Source organism: Penicillium hordei (genome assembly GCF_028827395.1).
Source record: "Penicillium hordei strain IBT 12815 chromosome Unknown utg000005l_segment0_segment0, whole genome shotgun sequence".
NCBI classification, from domain to species: domain Eukaryota; kingdom Fungi; phylum Ascomycota; class Eurotiomycetes; order Eurotiales; family Aspergillaceae; genus Penicillium; species Penicillium hordei.
Window position 1 is genome coordinate 4,666,930 of NW_026623146.1, and position 20,064 is coordinate 4,686,993.

The 20,064-nt window shown below is 49.4% G+C and overlaps 9 protein-coding genes across 9 annotated transcripts; 4 read left to right on the forward strand and 5 right to left on the reverse strand.

Moving 5' to 3' along the window:
• Positions 1-94: 94 nt before the first annotated feature.
• Positions 95-569, reverse strand: N7537_010573 (putative NADH-ubiquinone oxidoreductase 12 kda subunit; the record flags this gene model as incomplete). The annotated part of the gene is made up of 2 exons (XM_056901627.1): positions 95-180; positions 344-569. 2 exons carry the CDS (start codon positions 567-569, stop codon positions 95-97), a joined length of 312 nt encoding a protein of 103 aa, XP_056750295.1.
• Positions 570-1,151: 582 nt separating this feature from the next.
• N7537_010574 (putative alpha-1,6-mannosyltransferase subunit) lies at positions 1,152-2,587 on the reverse strand (the record flags this gene model as incomplete). The annotated part of the gene is made up of 2 exons (XM_056901628.1): positions 1,152-2,101; positions 2,158-2,587. The coding sequence occupies 2 exons, from the start codon at positions 2,585-2,587 to the stop codon at positions 1,152-1,154; spliced, it is 1,380 nt and encodes a 459-aa protein (XP_056750296.1).
• Positions 2,588-3,210: 623 nt separating this feature from the next.
• Positions 3,211-6,415, reverse strand: N7537_010575 (serine/threonine-protein kinase; the record flags this gene model as incomplete). Its single annotated transcript, XM_056901629.1, has 3 exons — positions 3,211-5,023; positions 5,075-5,475; positions 5,528-6,415. The coding sequence occupies 3 exons, from the start codon at positions 6,413-6,415 to the stop codon at positions 3,211-3,213; spliced, it is 3,102 nt and encodes a 1,033-aa protein (XP_056750297.1).
• Positions 6,416-7,586: 1,171 nt separating this feature from the next.
• On the reverse strand, positions 7,587-8,875 carry N7537_010576 (threonine aldolase GLY1; the record flags this gene model as incomplete). The annotated part of the gene is made up of 3 exons (XM_056901630.1): positions 7,587-7,693; positions 7,758-8,711; positions 8,764-8,875. 3 exons carry the CDS (start codon positions 8,873-8,875, stop codon positions 7,587-7,589), a joined length of 1,173 nt encoding a protein of 390 aa, XP_056750298.1.
• A 512-nt stretch (positions 8,876-9,387) lies between these two features.
• N7537_010577 (uncharacterized protein) lies at positions 9,388-11,089 on the forward strand (the record flags this gene model as incomplete). Its single annotated transcript, XM_056901631.1, has 2 exons — positions 9,388-9,668; positions 9,721-11,089. 2 exons carry the CDS (start codon positions 9,388-9,390, stop codon positions 11,087-11,089), a joined length of 1,650 nt encoding a protein of 549 aa, XP_056750299.1.
• Positions 11,090-11,729: 640 nt separating this feature from the next.
• N7537_010578 (M50 family metallopeptidase) lies at positions 11,730-12,698 on the reverse strand (the record flags this gene model as incomplete). The annotated part of the gene is made up of 4 exons (XM_056901632.1): positions 11,730-11,939; positions 11,993-12,037; positions 12,099-12,461; positions 12,513-12,698. The coding sequence occupies 4 exons, from the start codon at positions 12,696-12,698 to the stop codon at positions 11,730-11,732; spliced, it is 804 nt and encodes a 267-aa protein (XP_056750300.1).
• Positions 12,699-13,253: 555 nt separating this feature from the next.
• N7537_010579 (uncharacterized protein) lies at positions 13,254-13,640 on the forward strand (the record flags this gene model as incomplete). Its single annotated transcript, XM_056901633.1, has 1 exon — positions 13,254-13,640. One exon carries the CDS (start codon positions 13,254-13,256, stop codon positions 13,638-13,640), a length of 387 nt encoding a protein of 128 aa, XP_056750301.1.
• An 801-nt stretch (positions 13,641-14,441) lies between these two features.
• On the forward strand, positions 14,442-17,006 carry N7537_010580 (GH92 family glycosyl hydrolase; the record flags this gene model as incomplete). Its single annotated transcript, XM_056901634.1, has 2 exons — positions 14,442-15,068; positions 15,120-17,006. The coding sequence occupies 2 exons, from the start codon at positions 14,442-14,444 to the stop codon at positions 17,004-17,006; spliced, it is 2,514 nt and encodes an 837-aa protein (XP_056750302.1).
• Positions 17,007-17,784: 778 nt separating this feature from the next.
• N7537_010581 (uncharacterized protein) lies at positions 17,785-19,913 on the forward strand (the record flags this gene model as incomplete). The annotated part of the gene is made up of 9 exons (XM_056901635.1): positions 17,785-18,022; positions 18,076-18,315; positions 18,369-18,464; positions 18,517-18,592; positions 18,660-18,846; positions 18,902-19,170; positions 19,231-19,367; positions 19,454-19,706; positions 19,769-19,913. The coding sequence occupies 9 exons, from the start codon at positions 17,785-17,787 to the stop codon at positions 19,911-19,913; spliced, it is 1,641 nt and encodes a 546-aa protein (XP_056750303.1).
• Between the last annotated feature and the right edge of the window lie 151 nt (positions 19,914-20,064).

The window sequence follows — 20,064 nt, forward strand, 5'->3', positions numbered from 1 at the left end:
TTGTCCATTCCCCGCGGTATCGATATCAACTATCAAACCCGGGCCTCGAAACGCCCAATCGCATAGCTGAACACGCAAGAAAAGACGTAAACGCTTATGCCGACGCTCCACCAAAGCGGTTCTTCTCCTGTCCGAGGTAACCCTTAATCTTGCTGTCCTTAAGGAGCTCGAAATACTTCTCTGCAGGGAATACATAGGTCAGTATATCGCATTGTAATCAAAATCACAACCAATCCACATAGCCCTCAATCCATTCAAATCCACTCCTTTCAGAGAGAAATCCCCGCAGAACTTTCAATCTCCTGGATATAGACAGGAGAGAAAAACAAGGAAAACAACCTACCTCGGTAAACACCACACTTCTCAAGGTGGTTCACGCCCTCGCGCGCATAGCACTTGCCCAATTCCTCGCCAACCAGACGCGCCATCATGCTGCGAACCCACTGCTCGCGGATAATGGCGTCGCGGGCGTTGTGGACTGCGACGTTGTCCTCGAAGTCGACGCCGTCGTAGGTCGGGGCGACGGTGGGCTTTTTGGCGAGGAAGGCGGCGGACTCGGCGGTTGGCATTGTGGGTGGTTGGTTTGCGTGGTTTGGTGTGAGGTGAGGGTTTGGTGAGGTGGTTTGCTTGCTCGGGCGGAGGACAATGGCAGCAAAGGTTGTTGGCAGGGAGTCGGCTTTTGGAGACTGCTTGATGCGGTCGTCTGGATCGTTGATCTTGAAGGTTGGATTACCTGGCTTGTGATTGGGTGATACGAGGGCGGTCTAGGGTGGTTTGGTAAGGGAGACGGAAGGGCCCTTTTGTGCAGATCTGGGAGGTCACGTGGGTCTATACTAGCCGAAAACGGTAGGTCAGACAATGAGGGCAGTTTTGCTCACTCGAAGATTATATATTTTTATTTTATTTAGAGCGAGGTGAAATCATTTTGTTGAAGAAGAAATTCCTTTCAAAATATCATATTTTCAATGACCATGGTTCTTCACACGAGCTACCGTACGCCCCGATCAAGACAAAGCGAAAACCACTAAAGCGATATACATACGAAGCCAAACTTCCAACAAAAAAACTCTCATAATGAGAGGAATAATAACAACAATGTAGACATGCCGTAGACAAGCATAATCAACGTAAAAAGCATAAGACTGTATGGATCAATCATCCTCATCCTTAACTTTTGCGGTCATTCGGTCGTATATATCAGTGACACCATCCTTGAATCTCTCCCAGCCAGACCGACCGAGCCAATTGCTCAGCTCGCGGTAGTAGTAGATTTCAGACCAACAATCACGACCAAACATACACCCAGCCATGTTGACGACGAGATCATGTGCGTTCTGTTGATAGTGAACCACTGGATTATCTCCGTCGCCACATGCGCCAGGTGGGAAGGCATTGATGCTGCGTTGGGGTAAGAAGCCAACACTGCTCCGAACCCATGGTTGACTCTGATAAATGTACTCCAGGGCATCCTGTTCTTTATGTTCCCATTGCATATGCATCTGCTCGTACATGACGGGATCCCACCAGATATCGAGCAGGCGGTCTGTCCAATCAGATCGGCGCATAAAGAAAGATCCGAGATTAAATCCGGCGCAGTCTTGTGTCAGAAGCATATTCAATGAATCTGCCTCACCATCGCCCTCGAGGGAACGACCTAGCTCGTCAAGCCAGAACTCAGGCAGTGGATGGGTGATGTTGAGAGGGTTAAAGGCGGTGATATCGCGGTAAACGTGGGACTCGAGGTCATTGAATAGATGGTGTTGGAGGGATGTGCCGTATTCCATAACCCAGGTGTTCAAGTCAAGCCACCAAAACCACTGTGCGTCTGGATACTTGCGCATGGCTTCGCGGATCACATCGCCCTTCTCCCAGCTCTCGCGCCATTCATGTGAATATCGCTTCTTGGCCAGCAAATTAGCCAGTTCGAGCTCGTACCCCCACTTTTGTGCATATCTCTTCTTGTTCCATATGCTGTTGCGTTCAATGGCCCATTCGCGTGCACCCTTCCACTCCATGACGCCGCCCTCCACATTCGATCCAAGTATTATGACGAACTTGCCCCCACCGCCCATGGGTGATTGTCGGTATGTTTGGATAATGCCTGGAATATTGTTAGAGTAATACGTCAAAAAAATCATCGTAGTAGAAATCACTTACTCGTCCAGAAAAGTAGATACCCAACCCACACGAACAACAATGCCAACAGCAGCCGGAACCGGCCCCGGCGCACTGGTATCCGTACGGCACCTAACAGGCCACAACCACTGCCTGCACGCTTCCATTCTCGACCAAAATCATCCTTATCGATATATTCGCGTGAGGAATGCCTTCGAATGCTATGAAAGCGAGATGAGATCTTGTGTCGTTGACGAGAGAAGAAGCCGCCATTGCGTGTTGAGAATGATGGGTACCCGCGCACCTCGTCGCTTTTTGCCTTGGCTGCTGCCCATGATACGCCACCTGGTGTACCTGGGGATATCGAACTGGGCGATGGACCGTTCGGTGATACAGTGCCGCTACCCGGAACAAGTCCCGGGTTGGACCACCCCCCGCCCGGGTGGGGAGAGGGTGATCGCGATAAGGTCATCGCAGTGATTGGCGCTAAAAAGTGAATTGCTAGAGAGTGATTGTTGTGAATCTGGAGTATGTTGGCCGGAGGGAAAGTACGAGCGAAGGGATGAATTTGTTGTGAGGTCAGAGAGATGTAACGAGTGACGTGAAGTTAGGAAGAGAAGCAGTTAAGACACGCCAAACATCATTAAACGTGTGTTGCACATTATGTGCCGGATTCGAGATGCGAAGGAACTTGAGGCCGAATGCGGTACGTCCGATGCCACGGTCTTGGGAGTAGGTGCGATTTAGGTTTCGATCCTTCCCTTGGTTAAAGGGGAAATTGGATTTGGATCTCAAATTAGCCTCAATACTTTAAATCCTTGGTTTTCTATTTTTGATCACTACATACTGTATAGTTGACAATTAGTACAGTTGACATTAATCCATTTTAGCCCTAATGTAACCTATGAACTACTCAAGTATGATCGATTGGCGGAGATCGGCCCCACTTCTCTACATCTACTCATCTACTCGACTGCTTGCGGACAAAGACTATTGTGGAGTATAGAAAATATGTAACGAGTAATTCCCACCGGACCACGCACTTCCTATCAATCTACGTCCGAAGCGGAAAGACTAACAACACCAGATCCCAATCTAATCCCGATCCTTGCATTGGGGCTGAATCGGCATTCGGTTCGCCGCCCCGCCAGCCTTGGCCATGAGAGCCTGTCGCACCATGAACCCGGCTTCGTGTACGGGCCGAGACTGGGCGCTTTCGCCATGGGTAAAGTCGCATTGGAACTTGAGGAACTTCGTTCGGTCTTTGTTTTGGTACACAGTGATGATGTCGCCCGTGTAGAGCTTCCCAAATTGTAAAGCCTCGGGACCATCCTCGGTCATAGAGCCACGGCGCAGCAGTGTGTCGTTTACCCAGATGCCAGAACGTGCTTTGGTGGAGAGAATAGCCATCACACCTGGAATTTCGAGCCAGCTTTCACCTGCTGCGATCCTCGCTTCGATTCCTGGAGTCCAGAAGGTGACCTCCAGGGCATAGGCGGGGATCCTTGTGTCCATGCGGTCGGCATGCTTGACAGTCGCCAACGGGCCTCGACCCCATGAGGTGAGCCTATCCTCAAGGTAGATTGTCAAGTCGAATATCGAACCGGGGAGACTTTTCAACTTTCCATATCTCTTTGGTGGTTTGGCGAACTTGAGATTTGACAGCGTGGAGGGAATAGGCGGGGAGTTGGGTCGATGAACAATCGGTTCTGACGAGCTTGATTCCTCCACATTGATCTGATCCAAGATAGCTTGGCCTGTCTGCGCATCAAGGGTAGTAGCAAACTCGGCGTCGTACTGTGATTTTGAGGGGGGAGAGGGGTCGTTGGGAGCAATGTTACGGCGGCTGTTGCGGGCACTATTATCGCTAGATGCCTCGCTGGCTGTATCGGGGATTGCAAGAGCAAGGTCAATCCGACGTGTGAACTTTGCTTTTGGGGTTGGCTCTTGGGGACTCGAGACAGGTTGTTCCTTAGGACTCGAAGTCGGCGGCATAGAATCCCTGTTGAGGGTGCTAGCTGGCATCCCGTCCTTGATGTGCCCAGGAGTGGTCTGCCGCAAGGAGGATTTGTTAACTGGGCCACCCTTGAGTTGCAAAGCGGGGTTCAAGGAATTCATGTTGAGTTGCCCAACGAGCTTCTCTGCACCCATCAAACTAGGCGCAGTGCCACCGAAGGGAACCGCCGGGAGGGAAATAATCGACTCGTTGGGATCGTCGCTCATCATCGACTCACCGGAAGAGAGAAAGTCAACGTGGAAATTGTTTGCGTCGTATGCATCCATATTACCGAGTGCGTGGGAGCTGCGCAGAGCTGAGGCAGAAACTTCGCCAAATAAGCGTTTGGCATGATTGTCCACCACCGCTTGCCCATCTTGGAAGCTCTCAATATTGGGAAGACTGGGATAGCGAACATCGGTGGGAATGTACTCAATTCGAGGCCGTTTGGAGATTTCTTCACTGCTGCTACCTTCTTCACTGTCGGCTTCATGTACGTACCCCGGACCCTCAGCAATAGACAATTGCGAAGCGTCTAGCTCGTCCTCAGCATCCTCACCAATGATTGAAAGCCCATCTTGATGGTCATATAGCAAGTCGTCATCATCCTCATACTCATCCACATCAGGGACCTCCGCAATCCAAGGGTGCTGGAAACACTCCTTCTCTGTCGGACGAGAGAAAGGGTCCCGGTTGAGAAGCTGGGCGACAAAGTCAATGCCAGACTCGGACACGCCTGCCTGGCGCAAGGCATCGAAATCAGCATCACTTGTCATAATAGTACGAAGCATTTGGACACCTCGATCTTCTGCACGCCCTGAGTATGGTGGAACGCCAGACAGGATATGGAAAAGAACTGCCCCTAACGACCACATGTCAACCGATTGGCTGTACGGAGATGTTTTGGGCGGTCTTTGAATATCAGCAGAGGCTACCCAAGAGAAAAAGAAATTAGTGACTTACGGGTCTCCAACGCGACGCCTCTTTCGGAGCTCGCCACGGCGGTATTGATCATAGTCCGGGTACACCTCCGGCGCACAGTAGAGAAGTGTTCCACAAAAGGTTTTTAAAAAGGTTTCCTGCTCCACCACTTTCGACAACCCAAAGTCGGATAATTTGATTCTGAGCGGGTCCAACGAGGCAATCAGGATGTTGTCCGGTTTGATATCCCGATGGGTGATGCGGCGTTTATGCAAATAGTGAAGTGCTCGTAACGTTTGTCGCGCGATCGTTCTCACCATCTCCTCGGCAATTCTTCCCTGGGTCTGCAGGTATGTCGACAACTCGCCGCCTGGCACATACTCCATGATGATGTAGATCCAGCGATCATGCTCGTGGTGATTGATGTATTGAACGATGTTCGGCTGCAGCGTGTTAGTTGTATTGTTACTAGGAAAACCGAAAAACATCGCTTACATGTGTGAGATCTCTCATGATTTTCATCTCATTATCAACCTTTTGATCAAGGATACCGTTTTTCATGAAGCGGCGCTTGTCGAGTTCCTTTGCAGCATAGATGGCGCCATGTTGCTTGGTTGCAATCTTGTACACAGTAGCGAAAGCCCCCTTTCCGATCTGTCCAGTCACGTTGTACTCGGCACCACCTGTCCAATGCATGCCATATGCGTTGGCGGACGACCACGCCAAAGCCGACGGGCCAGGGCCCTGTCGTTCTTTATGCGCCGGGGCATGGGCATGGACTCTTTCGAAATACCGAAACAAGTTCTGGTGATATTGGACAGCGAATCCTTCTCGTGACGGAATTCGAACCACAAAGCGGACCTCGTCGGACGTTTGGGATCCGGTGATGACTTGAATGACGGATCCATTTGTGAGCATCCGACTGTTCCCATCCTTCTGAGATTTTCGCAGGCGGCAATTGTCCACAATGGTACCATTTGTCGACGTATCCTGAAGCATAAGAATGCCGTCCTCGGTTAGAAATATGCGAAAGTGAGTGTTCGACACTCGTTTAGCATCGTCATCAACACTCAGAAGAACATCACAGCGAGAACGATTGCGACCGAAGCAGAAACCAAGTCCCAGGTTGTGAACTTTTGATGAGAGCCTCAATGCCAAATCTAATGCCGCTGTGTGAGAGGATTCGTGTTCTAGAATGTCCCTTTGGAGTATGTGCTGGGCACATATTCCTCCAGTGGCACCGACAGCATCATGGGCAGCATGCGAATTTGGATGGAGGATACAAATGATGTCGGCCAAGTCTGAGTCTTGGATGCCAGAGTTATTCATTCCCATTCGGCGAGGATCAGCACACGGCTGGGTGGATTCCTGAGTGGCTTCCATTATGAGGATGAATGCAAGTGCAAATGAAGGTGCTAGGAGAATGAACAAAGAAATGAACTACAGGTATAGATCTGATGGGGTAGGGTATATCTGCTGCGAGGCCAGCAAAGGAAATGTGCATAAAAGGGTCATTAACGTCGTAGACTGGAAATATAATATATCAGTAAGGTTGCACCAAGAAGTAAGGGTAAGGGAGAGTTTGTATATATACCTCGAGGGGAATGGGTACTGGGTCCGAGGAACCGCACACCCGGGCAAATGTTGGGTAAGATAATGATGCGTATGCTTCAGCACCAATGACCCATTCACAAGGGTATGGGTCGCTTGATGAAAGGATGGTCGCGAATGTTTGGTTCAGTGATTGTAAGGAGCGGAATAGGCAATGGGTGAGCGATAAGTGAACCGTGTGCCTTGCAGAGTGGGGTGTGTGTCCCTCGTGAACTCTTCCTCAAAGGCAGTGTCGGTCAACAGAGATGATGATGCCGGCCATGAAATTAGAAATTGGTATATCCAGCCCCTGTCCTCAAGCTATAAGAATACAGGGCGCGGTTCCGGTGTTGAAGGTGTCTACCGGTGGAGGGATACCGGATCGTCAAGACGCCGTTCAATAAGATGCTACCCAATGGTCTTGCTGTATTAATAATGCTCGAATTAAGGAAGGACTGTATGCTGTGGTTTCGAGTGCGCCAGAAGGTATGTCTGTGAATTCCGTTATAATAAATCAGCAAATGTCTTTTGGAAGCTTGGAGAGGCTTTTGTGTTAGCATCGACTCGATATGGAGAATGAACTCACACAGCTTGAAAGATTCCCTATCGACCTGTCCACAGCTGGTAAATTCGAAACAGTAGACAGATAAAAATGGGGACGCCGGGACGCAAAATCGCACTCCTTGGAAGGTCGTCGTCCGAGGAACAAGACCAAGAACCAGCCGCAACAATCGTGACGAGGTACCTGAGGCAACGACGCGTTCCTAAGGCGCATAAACTCCTTACTCATCAGGCAGCAGGCGCGTTGATTGGTCAAGCGGGATATAGCGGGGGCTAACCGTGGAATCGTCTCGAGTTTGATCTATGAAAAAAGAAAAACATACGGATATCTCTACAAAGTAAACCAAAACTTTCATATCTTTACATCAGGATGTACACTAGATTCTGTTATTATTTGCTTCAACTACTTACTCCCATATGGCTTGCTAGCATCTTCACTCCGTTTAAAATCACCTTTCAGCGCAGTATCGAACACTTGTTCCAGTCGTGCAAGCGCTTCATCCGATACCTCTGTGACAGGTCAGATTTTGAGTCATGCATTCCCGACCCCAAGATAAATTAGGGAAGCACTTACGGTAATGGACCACGATGCGTCCACCCATCAATTTCAGCCCTTTCTGGTGTCCAATCTCTGCCAGGTCATTTGGCCCCACTCCTGATGCCTCGAGATCCAACCAAACCATGTTGGTGTGCAGGGGGTATTCCAGCTTCCCACCACGACTAGTCCACAGATCGGCTACGCGCTTCGCCTTTTTATGTGTTGCTGCAAGCTTTCCAGTCTGGCCTTTGGGGTCTGTGCCAAAAGTTTCAGTGAGTGCAACCCGGGCCGCAGCTGCAATCACGCCCGTTTGTCGAGCACCACCGCCGATGGATTTGCGGAACCAACGCGCTTTCTTGATAAACTCTTGGGAGCCCACAATGATACTTCCAATTGGTGCCCCCAGCCCCTTCGAGAAGCAAAGACTAACGCTATCAAACAGGCTTGTATATTCAGGCAAGCTCCCAGCCCCGGACACGACGGCCTCCCACAGCCGGGCACCATCCAAGTGGACCTTGATGTCATTAGCATGAGCCCATTCCACAATACGCTTCGCCTCAGCGAGCGGCATAATCATCCCATCCAGGGTATTCTCCAAACTGATCAGTTTAGTCGGACAATAATGAATATTATCGCCAAGAACTGCATGCTTTTTGACATCTTCCAACGTCAAATGCACCCCATTTTTGGGAATAACAGGGCTCACGGTGGCACCAGTCCAAGCGCTCACACCACCAGCTTCATAACAAATGATGTGTGATCTATGATCGCACAATACTGAATGAGGGGGCTGCGCGAGATGCGAGCGAATGGCTACCTGGTTTCCCATTGTCCCGGAAAGGACCAACAGACTTTCCTCGTGTTTGGTGATTTCGGCAACATAGCTTTGCAGCTCATTGGTGACTGGATCCTCCTCAAACACATCATCCAGAAGAGTTGTTTGGCAGATCGCTTCGAGCATCGACGGTGTAGGCTTTGTCATTGTATCGCCTGACTCAGATCAGCTTCAATTCCGTCATTCCCTTTCCCGGTTGAGTCATACTTCGGAGGTCGAACTCGGCAGCTCCAGCCCCATGCCAGGCTGTGGGCTTCGTGCCAGTGGTGCTAATGACTGCCGAGGCACGAGCCAGGGCATCAGTAGAGAGTTGTGCCATAGCGACTGGAAGGATTGTTCTTCGTCCGCGTGGGGCAGTTATTCGAAGTGCCGAGGAAGACCGACAGATCGGATGCAACAAGCGATTCATGGGTGAGTTTTGCGACAGCAAACGCAGATAACTCGAAGGAATTGGGGAAAGAGGGGAGCCGACACGTGATCCGGGGACAGAATGGATGCTACATTGTGGAACCGGGCAATATAGATATCGTCGATGTGCAGCAGATCACACTGGTGATCGGAGGCTAAGCACACAATTTATCCCAGTCCAGGTCCACAACCTAAACGTCGTGTTTCACCTATCAGAAGTGTATAATCCGTAACTTGATCACTCCACGGCTATGACGCACTACAAGGAGTCCTTATCGATAACCAAATTAGGACTAGTGCGTCCAATGGACGGCCTCGACCGCTGAGTCAGCTTTGGCTGGCCGCGGGCGGGCAATGCGCTTCAGTGGTTCAAGCCTGCACAATCTTACTGACTCTCCAACTCTTCACACTGGTCGCGCAAAGATGGATCTATCCCATCTCACACGGCCTGGCATTTTGTGTCAGTGTGCTCGGTGCTCCAGCTCGCTGGCTGCACTGGAGAATGAGTGGGCCAAACTATCTAATGCCTACTCAATTCCAACGGCATGGCTCAGTGTCGACCTCCATCGCATCTCCGTTTCTTCAGAGCGGAAGCAGATCCCTCAGACATCGGATATGACACTGTTACGTGGCCGTGTCATCCAAGAAGTGTCATGTAAACTCTGTCAGCAACGGATGGGGGTACTTTGTCCACTTGACAACGGGTAAGTGGCTGTGGACCAAGACTGGCGCTTCTCACTGCTAATATGTTCTTAGGATGAATATTCTGTGGAAAATGTCGAAAGTTGCTTTTAGGGAAATTGTTACCATGCGAACGGTGCAGCCGGCCTTCAAACAGGGGGCCCTTGAACGACTGATTTGTCCCCCAAAAGAACCTCCGCGCCGAAACCCCGACCTCGTCCAGGGCAGTGCACTAGTGCCAGCTGGCTGCACAGACCGCACCACCCTCGATCCCTCTATGCAAAACCAAATGCTCCATCAGGGTAGAAGCATTGATCAGATTTCCAACTCAGTGAACCACCTCCAAGACACAATGTCAGATCTCAAACATTCATTTACAGCACTTCGAATTGAGTTGAATGGACCCGGCCGAAATCTGGGCGAAGGTTCCATACTGCAGGGACAAGACTTTGACATGATTGCTATGGTGCTGAAGGAGTTAAAGTCCAAGTCTGACGAGATCGAGAAACTGAAATTGGAGATTGAAGCTCTGAAAATGAAGAATCGCTACATGGGAGTGACCCTGCCACAGCAGCAAGAGTCATTGTCGGTAATGAACATGAACGCTGCGCTCCCCGAAGTTCGGAGCCCCGGCTTGCTTCAAGCGGGCCGGAAACGTAACTGGCCTGACGCATTCCCGGGCGATCGCAGTCAGGCAATCGCGGACTCGTTCGACGAAGACGATATGGTTGACGAAATGTCACTATCAGATCCCCCGATTTATAGCTCCCGCGTTCCTCTCAATGACGAGCGCCAAACCGCAATTACCAACGGGCTGCCGGCACAAGAGCAACTTAGGTCCCTAGAGGTGCATATCCCTGCTGGAGAGCCCCAAAATACCTCTAACTCCCTTCAATGCCAATCATATACCCTACAGCAAACCATAGCCAAACGCCCACGTCTGGGTACGCCGGTTGAAAATAGCACCCAAACAGCCCCTTCAGAGTCCCAAGATGTTCCTCAGAAAAGACAGCCTGGCAGGCCGAGAAAATCGATCAGCCAACCCACCATCCCCGATTCCACCGAATCACCCACTACCGCTCCTTCTAGCACGCAAGAGGATGTCGAATCAAACGGCCAGCAAAACATAGTGCGACGTCGCGCATCTCGTCGCAGCCTGCGTGCACAATCCCTTGGCCCAAATATCAACCGTGAACTTAGTCAAGACGACCAGCAGAAGTCACAAGATTTGACCAAGGCCCCTCTTGAGACTCACACAGCACCCAACAAAAAGAGCAAGCGTAATACCGGCTCTCCCAATGGGAAACGAACTGGTGGTCCAGATGATAATGGAGACGAGGCCGCTATGAATGAGAAGCGGAAAGCTAAGGTCGCGGCGCGGGACGTCATGGCCAAGATGGCTTTACAGCATGAAGAGGCCTTGGAGGCCGAGAATGCACGATAAATTGTCGGGGATTATCATTCACATACTTGTACAATAGAAAATAAACAAGACATAACTGTATTATGACCAAAACTCCATCCGAAAACGATTGATAGCTGGACAACTATCGGTGAGACGTCCGACGCTTAGTTTCATCATCTTGCATCTACATCTTGCGGTGAAGTATCACTCGGTCTATCAGGCCCAGTCACAGTAGCTTGCATACAGTGCGGAGGTGGAAGCATCTAGTTTGTGCCAAATGCTGCGTGAGTATTAAATAGTTGTACCTTGGAAGGGATTGGCCTGGTACGATGAAACTGGCCATCAAAGACTAGCTTAGCGGGTGCGCCAGAAGACCCACCTGGACAAGAGAGAAAATGTGCGAGGCGTTTGGGAATCCGGAGAAAGGAGTTGTTTTGGGTCTTGATGGGATTGTCGTTATATTCGACCTTGTAGTCATCTGAGAACGAATCTCATCTTGCGCAATGATAAATCGCTTTTAGTACGGCACAAGACTAACCATCAAAGTGTGAAGGTATTTGAAATTATTGGAAATTGGATTCTTAAGCTATGTGCGAACATATCCTAACGGACTATCATATCTCATTAAAAATCATTATTTTCACTCTGTAATGTCCCCAAAGCAACTCTGCGAGAGTCACTAGCGAGTCGAGATGAATTTCTGCGAATCGGACTCCTGTTGGCCGAATGACTGAGGGAATGCCGCGATCCCACCAATGATGCCAATGGCCATAAAGGCAAGGGAGATGAGAGACCAGATGACTCCCCAGCACTGAGAAGATCCACCATACCTCTTTGCAAAGACGCTGGCATCAGAGCTGTTTACTTTGCGAAGGATGAGGTCGTCGCACTAGAGCACAGGTTATTGGCAACATAAACCAAGAGAGTGTGACTGGTACTTACAATATCCCAAACACTGTACAATGCAGACATGACACCAATAAACAGCTGTAGAGAAAAGTTGATTAGTATAAGTCCACAACGGAGGGAATCAAAGTATCAGACATACCACGACCCAGCGCAAGGCTTCACCATGGACAATGAACCAGCATGCCACTAACAACCCGACTGCAAGGAGAACAGTCACGATAGTCAACCAGTCTCTCCGTGCCCACCAAAGGGTGAGCAGAAAGCAGACACCGAGGATGATGCTGGCAACCTTGCTGGCGACGATATTAAATCCAGCGAAGATCAATAGAGCGCCGATGATCGATGATCCTAGGTACCCAGCAGGCAGAGTGATAGCACTCATACCGCCTTGCATGACAGTGACACCACCTTCATGTGGATCCAGCGAGATAGACTTGACTTTTCCGCCGGTACAGCAGGCAGTAATCGCATGGCCGAATTCATGGAAGGCAATCACCAGCATCTATCAAGGGGTTAGCCACAGTCTGTCAATATAGGGCTGGAAGATTATTACCTTAAAGGGCCATAGTACCCAGCGAACATATGGTAGATTCCATAGTAGTGCGATGATCACAACATATGCTGCCATCACGCCTAAGGTGACGCTTTGGGTGTGGTTGACACTCAAGCCACGCCGGGCCAGTTGGTGCGGGGCCGTTTCCACCGTGCTTTGGGCTAGCGCTGCATATAGGGCTGGCATGGTGTGCGATAGACAGGGTCGGAAAAGCGAAGAACGGAAAAATGCAAACGTGCGAAATGGCCGAGTGAGTGCAAGTGGAGTTTATTTAAACTCTTAGAGAGATCATCCACGCGTCCCTATAGGGACGCGCATGCCACTTGTTATTTTTCGTGGCACAGGTGGCTGATCTGCCGTGGCTATTTTTAGTGGCTTGGCCGGCTTGGCCCTTTAGGCTGAAGGGTTTCATACTCTTTTATACTACCGTCTATTCCTTCAGAGCTTCAGTATTTACTATAATGTTATCATACCTACCTAGAAGAATTGTACCTGCCAACTGGCTGGGGTTATATATATTGGAGATGTGAGAAAGTTGCGTTTGATACATAATTATCGATCTCCCATCTGGCCAAGTGGCAGGCATTTGAAACAAGCGAACTTCGCCATCTGTGCAGACATCACAACACCATTTTCACCCTGGTATCGCCACCGCTAGCATCTGTCAGCAATCTCGGATGCATTATCCGGGATTTTCGGACACATTCTGAGGGATATAACAACAATCTTGCCGAACAATGGATGGGTGGGATACTCGCCGATTCCGATCGCTTGCAAACTGTCATCGTGTTGGACGCCGACAAAACCTTGGCCCAGGAAGATAGCGGTGTGCTCTTCTGGGAGCAGGTCCGGGCTGCCTCAGCTGAGGACGAGATCAACAGCCCTTTGAAAGCGTTATTTAACAATCCCCTGGGATATTCTTACACTGCTTTCCGTCAGGCAACATTGTTGTATGAAGAGGCTCTTGGTGATGTGGAATCTGAGGCTTGTTGCGAGACTGTGTCATCATTGATCCATATGCATAGTGATATTAAGGACTCTTGCACTTGGTTGGCAGAACGAGACATGTCCACGCAGTCGTCGTTACCTGTGGAATCCGATCTGTGTGGGAGAAGGTCCTTGAAATAGTGGGCCTTTCAAAAACGGGTTCCAGCCGCGCCAGGCAGTCCTACTCCATCCAACACGCAACACCGCGCCTTGATACCACTCGGCTGCCTTCTGTACGGTTGACAGATCGACATTTCATTGATTCGGTCCTCGCTAGATACAAACGTCCGTATGTCCTTCACGCCACCGACCGACCTGTGGCCAAATTGCTCATGACATCAATGCGTAATGCAGATATTTCTGGACCTGCGCTACGAGAGGTTCATGGACGAGGTGGACACTCCGTTTTTCGGACAACCAACTCACCGGCAGAGGGGTTATTGATAGTGGTAATAGGTTGTTCTACACAGTGCATATGGATTGATCAGGTTGCTTTCTACAGCGAATGTTGTCTCCATGGTTTGTCATGGATGAAAGCGATGCTTTAATCTTTGTCTTTACTGTTTGAAATGTCTAAAATGTCTAAAATTCAAAATTTCCAAATGAAGATCAGGGTTGTTTACTATCTGCTTTAAAAATCCATGTCTTTTTTGATTGAGATTGTGCAACTCCCCAGGGCCTGAGTCGCCAAGTCACTGGTAAGACTGATTTTAAATAAAATGAGTATAGTACATCTATGAAGATGGTAAGGAATAGGTTCAAAAGTCTCCAATGATAAAGGAATGTTGCTACTACCTGCCAGTACTACCAAACCCCGCATTTCGGGAATTGGGATCAACTTCACCATCAGGTAAAAAAGTCAATTTTCGCGATTTGGATCTACAAAGTAGGATCCAGGTAATGCGGGGAAAACTTTTCTCCTACCAACGCTCCTCCATTACCATGATCGTCGTGCTTCCAGTCCTCCTAGCAGGACTTGCAGGCGGTGCATACCCCCGGCCAACTACAGAGACGAATACAGACGAAACCTACCACAACAATGCCGGTGTTCTCAAATTTGTCAATCCCCTCATCGGCACCTACGGAACAACACCAAATGGCAACGGCGGCATGATCCCCTCCGTCGCCCCTCCCTTCGGGATGACCCGCTGGACACCACAGACCCGCGAGAATTTTATCTCGCAAGTGCCTTACGGCAACAGTGACCGTCTCATCCATGGATTCCAGGCCACGCACCAACCCGCTATCTGGATGGGCGAGGCCGGTCAGGTTGTACTGACACCGGGAATCGGCGAAGTGCAGCCGCTATTTCAGAATCGAGGATTGCAGTTCCGGAAGAAGGATGAGAGGAGTACGCCGTATGTTTATGAGATCCTTGTTGATGCTGCTCAGCGCTTGGACCGTGACTGGAATGCCACGGCTGAGGCTGTAGGTGATGGGCCTGTTCCCGGTGGTGCGGGCTCCGTGCCGGATGAGGTGAAGGAGGGTGCCAATGGGCGGACGCGAAAACGGCAGATTGAGTCTGTGCTTCGTAGTACAGATGGTGATGAGTATGAGCGGTCAATTCAGGTATCGGTTTACTTTTCGTACTTGTCATGAATTTCTTCTGATGGGTCTCAGGTTGCCATGTCTGCAGATTCTCATATTGGGTATCTTCGGTTTGACTTCCAACACAGCTCTACCAAATTGAATGACGAAGCAGAACCCTGGGTATTTATTCAAGCTTCACGCCGGAACTGGACAGGAGAAATACATATTGTTGCCAACAGTCGGGAGATCTACGGCTATAACAGTGAACGTCAGGATTACCTCCTTGGACCGGACAAAGCCCCGTCATTCAAGGGATACTTTGTCTCCCAATTTTCTGAGCCATTCACTGAATTTGGTGTGACAAATGGAGGCTCGGTTATAAAGGATAAGAGCCATCGACGCGGGAATTTCACTGGTGCATATGTGAAATTTGCCAACTCGACATCCCGCGTCGAAGTGCGCACTGGTGTTTCGTACATCAGCGTCGCACAGGCACGGAAGAACCTTGAGATCCAGGCCCCAGATGAGTACACCTTCGAGGATACTGTTGAAAAGGTGAAGTCAGCCTGGCTTGAGAAGTTGGGCAGGGTATCCATCAAGGGCATCAACAAGACCCATCCGGATAACGACCCCCGCACTATTTGGTATACTGGCCTGTTCCATGCACTCCAGTATCCAAGTGACTTTTCCGAGCCAGCATCAAAGCAGGATGGTGCACCGCGTATTTTCTACTCGGGCTACACCGATAGTGTGCACACTGAAAACGACTCATACTACCAGTCCTGGTCAATTTGGGATACATACAGAGCCGAGCACTCACTGTTGACCCTTTTCGCGCCGGAACGTGTCAACGGAATGATGCGCTCCTTGCTACGCATCTTCGATTGGTCTGGTTGGTTGCCAATGTGGGCCAACCTGGTTGAGACAAATATCATGATCGCGACGAATGCAGACGTGGTCCTTGCCAACGCCCTAGAACGAGGATTTAGGGGCTTTGATATTGGCAAGGCTTGGCAAGCGGTCAAGAAGGATGCATACACCCCGCCTGATAAAGATACCGATATTTTGTACTATGACCGTGAGCCCGGCACTTCATATGAGGCCCGTGCTGGACTCACATCATACGTGAAGCAAGGCTGGGTGTCTAATGACGGTTGGTCCGAGGCCGGTAGCCGCACATTGGACTACGCATTCAATGATTATGCCTGCTCGGTTGTTGCCGCCCATGCGGGAGAGAACAACGCCACCGTGGAAGCCCTCAAGAAGCGAAGCGAAAATTATGCGTCTCTTTGGAACAACGAAACTGAGTTTATGCAAGCTCGCAACGCGAACGGGACTTGGGCTAATAACACCTTTGGTTGGACCGAAGGCGATGACTGGGTCTACACGTTTGATGTGATGCATGATGTGAAAGGACTGGCTGCCCTTTTTGGTGGTCGTGAAGCCTTCCGCGATAGGTTGAATGCGCATTTCCAGGGTGGCCACAATGATCATACCAACGAACCAAGTCACCATGTACCCTATTTGTATTCTGCTCTCGGTTATCCCAACCAAGCAGCAGAGACAATCAGAGAAATTGCTTGGGAGAACTACAATGCGACCAGTGGAGGGTTAGGCGGAAATGAAGACTTGGGACAGATGAGTGCTTGGTATGTCTTTTCCGCGTTGGGATTCTATCCAGTCAATCCTGCCAGTGAAGATTATATTGTCGGCACACCGTTCTTTGAGGAAGTGACTATCCGTCTTCCTAGTGGAGCGAGAACTGGTGGAGCCGTCGCCAATGGTAGAGAGAGGAGGCTTGAAATTAGCGCTCCGGGGGCATCCACGAAGCCATACATTGGTGGTTTGAAGGTTGATGGGAAACCGGTAATTACCCCGATTTTAAAGCACAGTCAGATTGTGTATGCAGCAAGAATCGAGTTTGAAATGAGTGCTATACCCACTCCCTGGGGAAGTCGCCCCTTATGGGAAACTTGATGCCGTGAGTATCTCCAAAAGGACCTGAGAAATCCAGACCGGAGATGGTGACTGGAGGTAGCTATCACCGCTTTTAAGAGTTGAAAGGTCGCTTCGTATTGTAACTGCCCTTGGTTGGGAATTTGTTCGTCGAGTACTTTTTTCTAAGACCCATTTCCCGCGTTCATCAATCGACTTCCTGCTCCGTTGGGATTCATCAATCGCCACATATTCCCTGCTAGTTTAATCCTTTAGCATACCCATGTCGTTTGCTTTTTATTCAATTGTATAATTGGATGTGACGATCATTTCCGGAACCCCTCATTGATTTTGTATCACCTCATTCTCATGATCTGTTGCAAACTATTGCGCCATAGTACATGCCGTCTCGCAACTGAACACATAATTCCTTGGCCATTGGTAAAGTTCTCCCCATCAAGTTTCTAACTGGTCGCCAGTTTATTCCTCCGCTTTTTCATTGCAGCCTGGCAATAGCATTTAACTATATCCGCTGGAAGCTACCATGCACGATACCAACCAAGACTAGAGCGCACATCAAGGCAATACTAACCGAAGCTAGAATTTAACATAAACGCCACAAGGGCCGAAATTCCTGTCGGTCATTCCGTCTTATCATGGGATTATAGTTTCTGGGCAGATGAGGCCAGCCGCTCCCCTGACCGCGCGCCCCAGTTATTGTGGAGGGTCCAAGTTGAACAAGAGTATATATACATCCCATGTCTCGCCGTCTATTTCACAAAGATCCTAGTTCTCCTCAATCTTCTTCCTGCCCGCAAATATGGGTATTACCTCTCCCTTACGGGAACATACAGAGCAGCTCCCCCAATATGACAGCAGCGACAATGATAGTCTGCAATTTACTACCGAAATGGGTGGGAACACATCCAAGGTCACATACCAGGAGGCATCGGGGGCGCCCGTTGAAGTTAATTCCCCGCTGGGGTATTCGGTCGGTTGGGTTACTGTGATTTTTTTGAATTTGAGTAAGATGATTGGAACGGGAGTATTTTCAACGCGTACGTACACCTCAACACTCTGAATTGTTTAACGATATGCTCACATATAATAGCATCGACGGTACTTAAAGGTGCCGGCTCTGTTGGCCTCACATTGTTCTATTGGGTGATCGGATATTTAATGGCATCTAGCTCTCTGTCGGTCTACATGGAATTTGCATCATCTTTCCCTAGTCGGTCCGGATCGGAGGTTGTCTACCTGGAACAGTCGTATCCCCGACCCAAGTACTTCTTCCCTACTGTCTTTGCGATGCAGACGGTACTTTTCTCGTTTAGTAGCAGTAATGCTGTTGGTATGATTGCATTTCTGGTGTATGAAGAAGTGACGAATACTGACTTTATCTAGTACTGGCCCAGTATCTCTTCAAACTGGCGGATTCGGAAGCTACTCCGTGGAAGTTGAAGGGAGTCGCTGTAGCCTGCTATACCGTCGCAGTACTGGGTGAGTGATAATTCTTCTATCTGTGTGATACGTGCTAATAATCTCGCCACAGTTCTCGCATTTCACACCAGATGGTCTTTGAGACTGGCGAATGCCATCGGGCTAGTCAAACTACTGACATTGCTATTGTACGTGTGAACCTGTAATATAGTTGCGAGGCAGATATATTTAGTCGGCAGAGCTGACCAAAATTAGCATCGCGGTAACTGGCTTAGTGGTTCTCGGAGGTCATACCTCAGTGAAAGACCCCAAGGCAAATTTTAGGAATGCCTTTGAGGGTACCAGCGGCGCCACAGCCTACGGAGCAACCAATGCATTGACCAAGGTTTGGTTCTCCTTTGCGGGCTATGAGAATGCTTTCAATGTTGTCAATGAAGTCAGGGTATGTCCTTCACATCTCAGTTTGACGACCTTTTTTTGTTTTTAACTCGCATTAGAATCCTACCAAAACCTTGAAGTGGAGTGCTCCACTCTCATTGGGAGTTACAGCAGTTCTATATGTGTTGGCCAACATTGCCTATTTTAGCGCTGCGACCAAGGAGGAAATTCTAAACTCGAAAGTAGTTGCGGCTGGTGTCTTTTTCGAGAAGGTGTTTGGAACTGGTGGCGCGTCTAAGGCGTTGAATTTCCTTATCTGCATGAGTGCTTTTGGAAATCTTCTTGCTGTGCTTATTGGACAGTCCCGTATGCTAAGGGAGTGTGGAAGGTTAGTGATGAAATAGTGTTTGCACTTTGGAAGTGATCTTAACCCGGTGTTTGGATATAGACAAGGCGTTTTACCTTTCACTTCATTCTGGACTTCGACGAGACCGTTTGGAACACCGCTCGGCCCCTACTTTGTGAAATGGAGCTTAACGGTGATAATGATTCTAGGGCCGCCTGCTGGTGATGCATTTAGTTTCGGTACGTCCTTGTCTCCTTTTTGACATGCTTTGTTATGACCACGCCGGAAATAACAAAAAGACCCTTTTACTAATGTTGGAAAATAGTTGTGGACCTCGGAGTCTACGCCTCAAGTTTCTTTGGCTCAATACTCACAATTGGCCTCGTGGTCACTCGAATTCGTCGTGCACGACTCAATCTCCCGCCCCCGGACTACAAGGCCTGGCACGTTACAGTGGCATTTGCAATTCTTTCTAACCTGTACATGGTCGTGATGCCGTGGTATCCTCCCAGTACTGGGGCCAATGGAGGTGATGTGAGCTTCTGGTATGCAACATATTGCGCGGTTGCTCTTGGAATGTAAGTTGTCGCTGTCCTTATTCACCGCTGGTATATATCGCTGACTTGGCCCATAAATACAGTATCGGGGTGTGCGGAGTTTACTATTATATCTGGATCAAGCTTCTCCCTAGAATCCAAGGATTCAAGTGGGAGCAAACGGTTCTGAAATTGGATGATGGTGCTTTGGCACATCGGCTTGTTAGGGTGCCTAAGAGGAATGCCTGAGAGATGTAACCAGGTGACCCCAGCAAGTGGCGCATATCATTAACATGTTAGCCAAATACTTCGTACATTTATACTATCACTATCCTACGGCAATGTCACCCTATCTACGGCGTACGTATATCACTATACATATCATTTTTTGTCAGCCAAA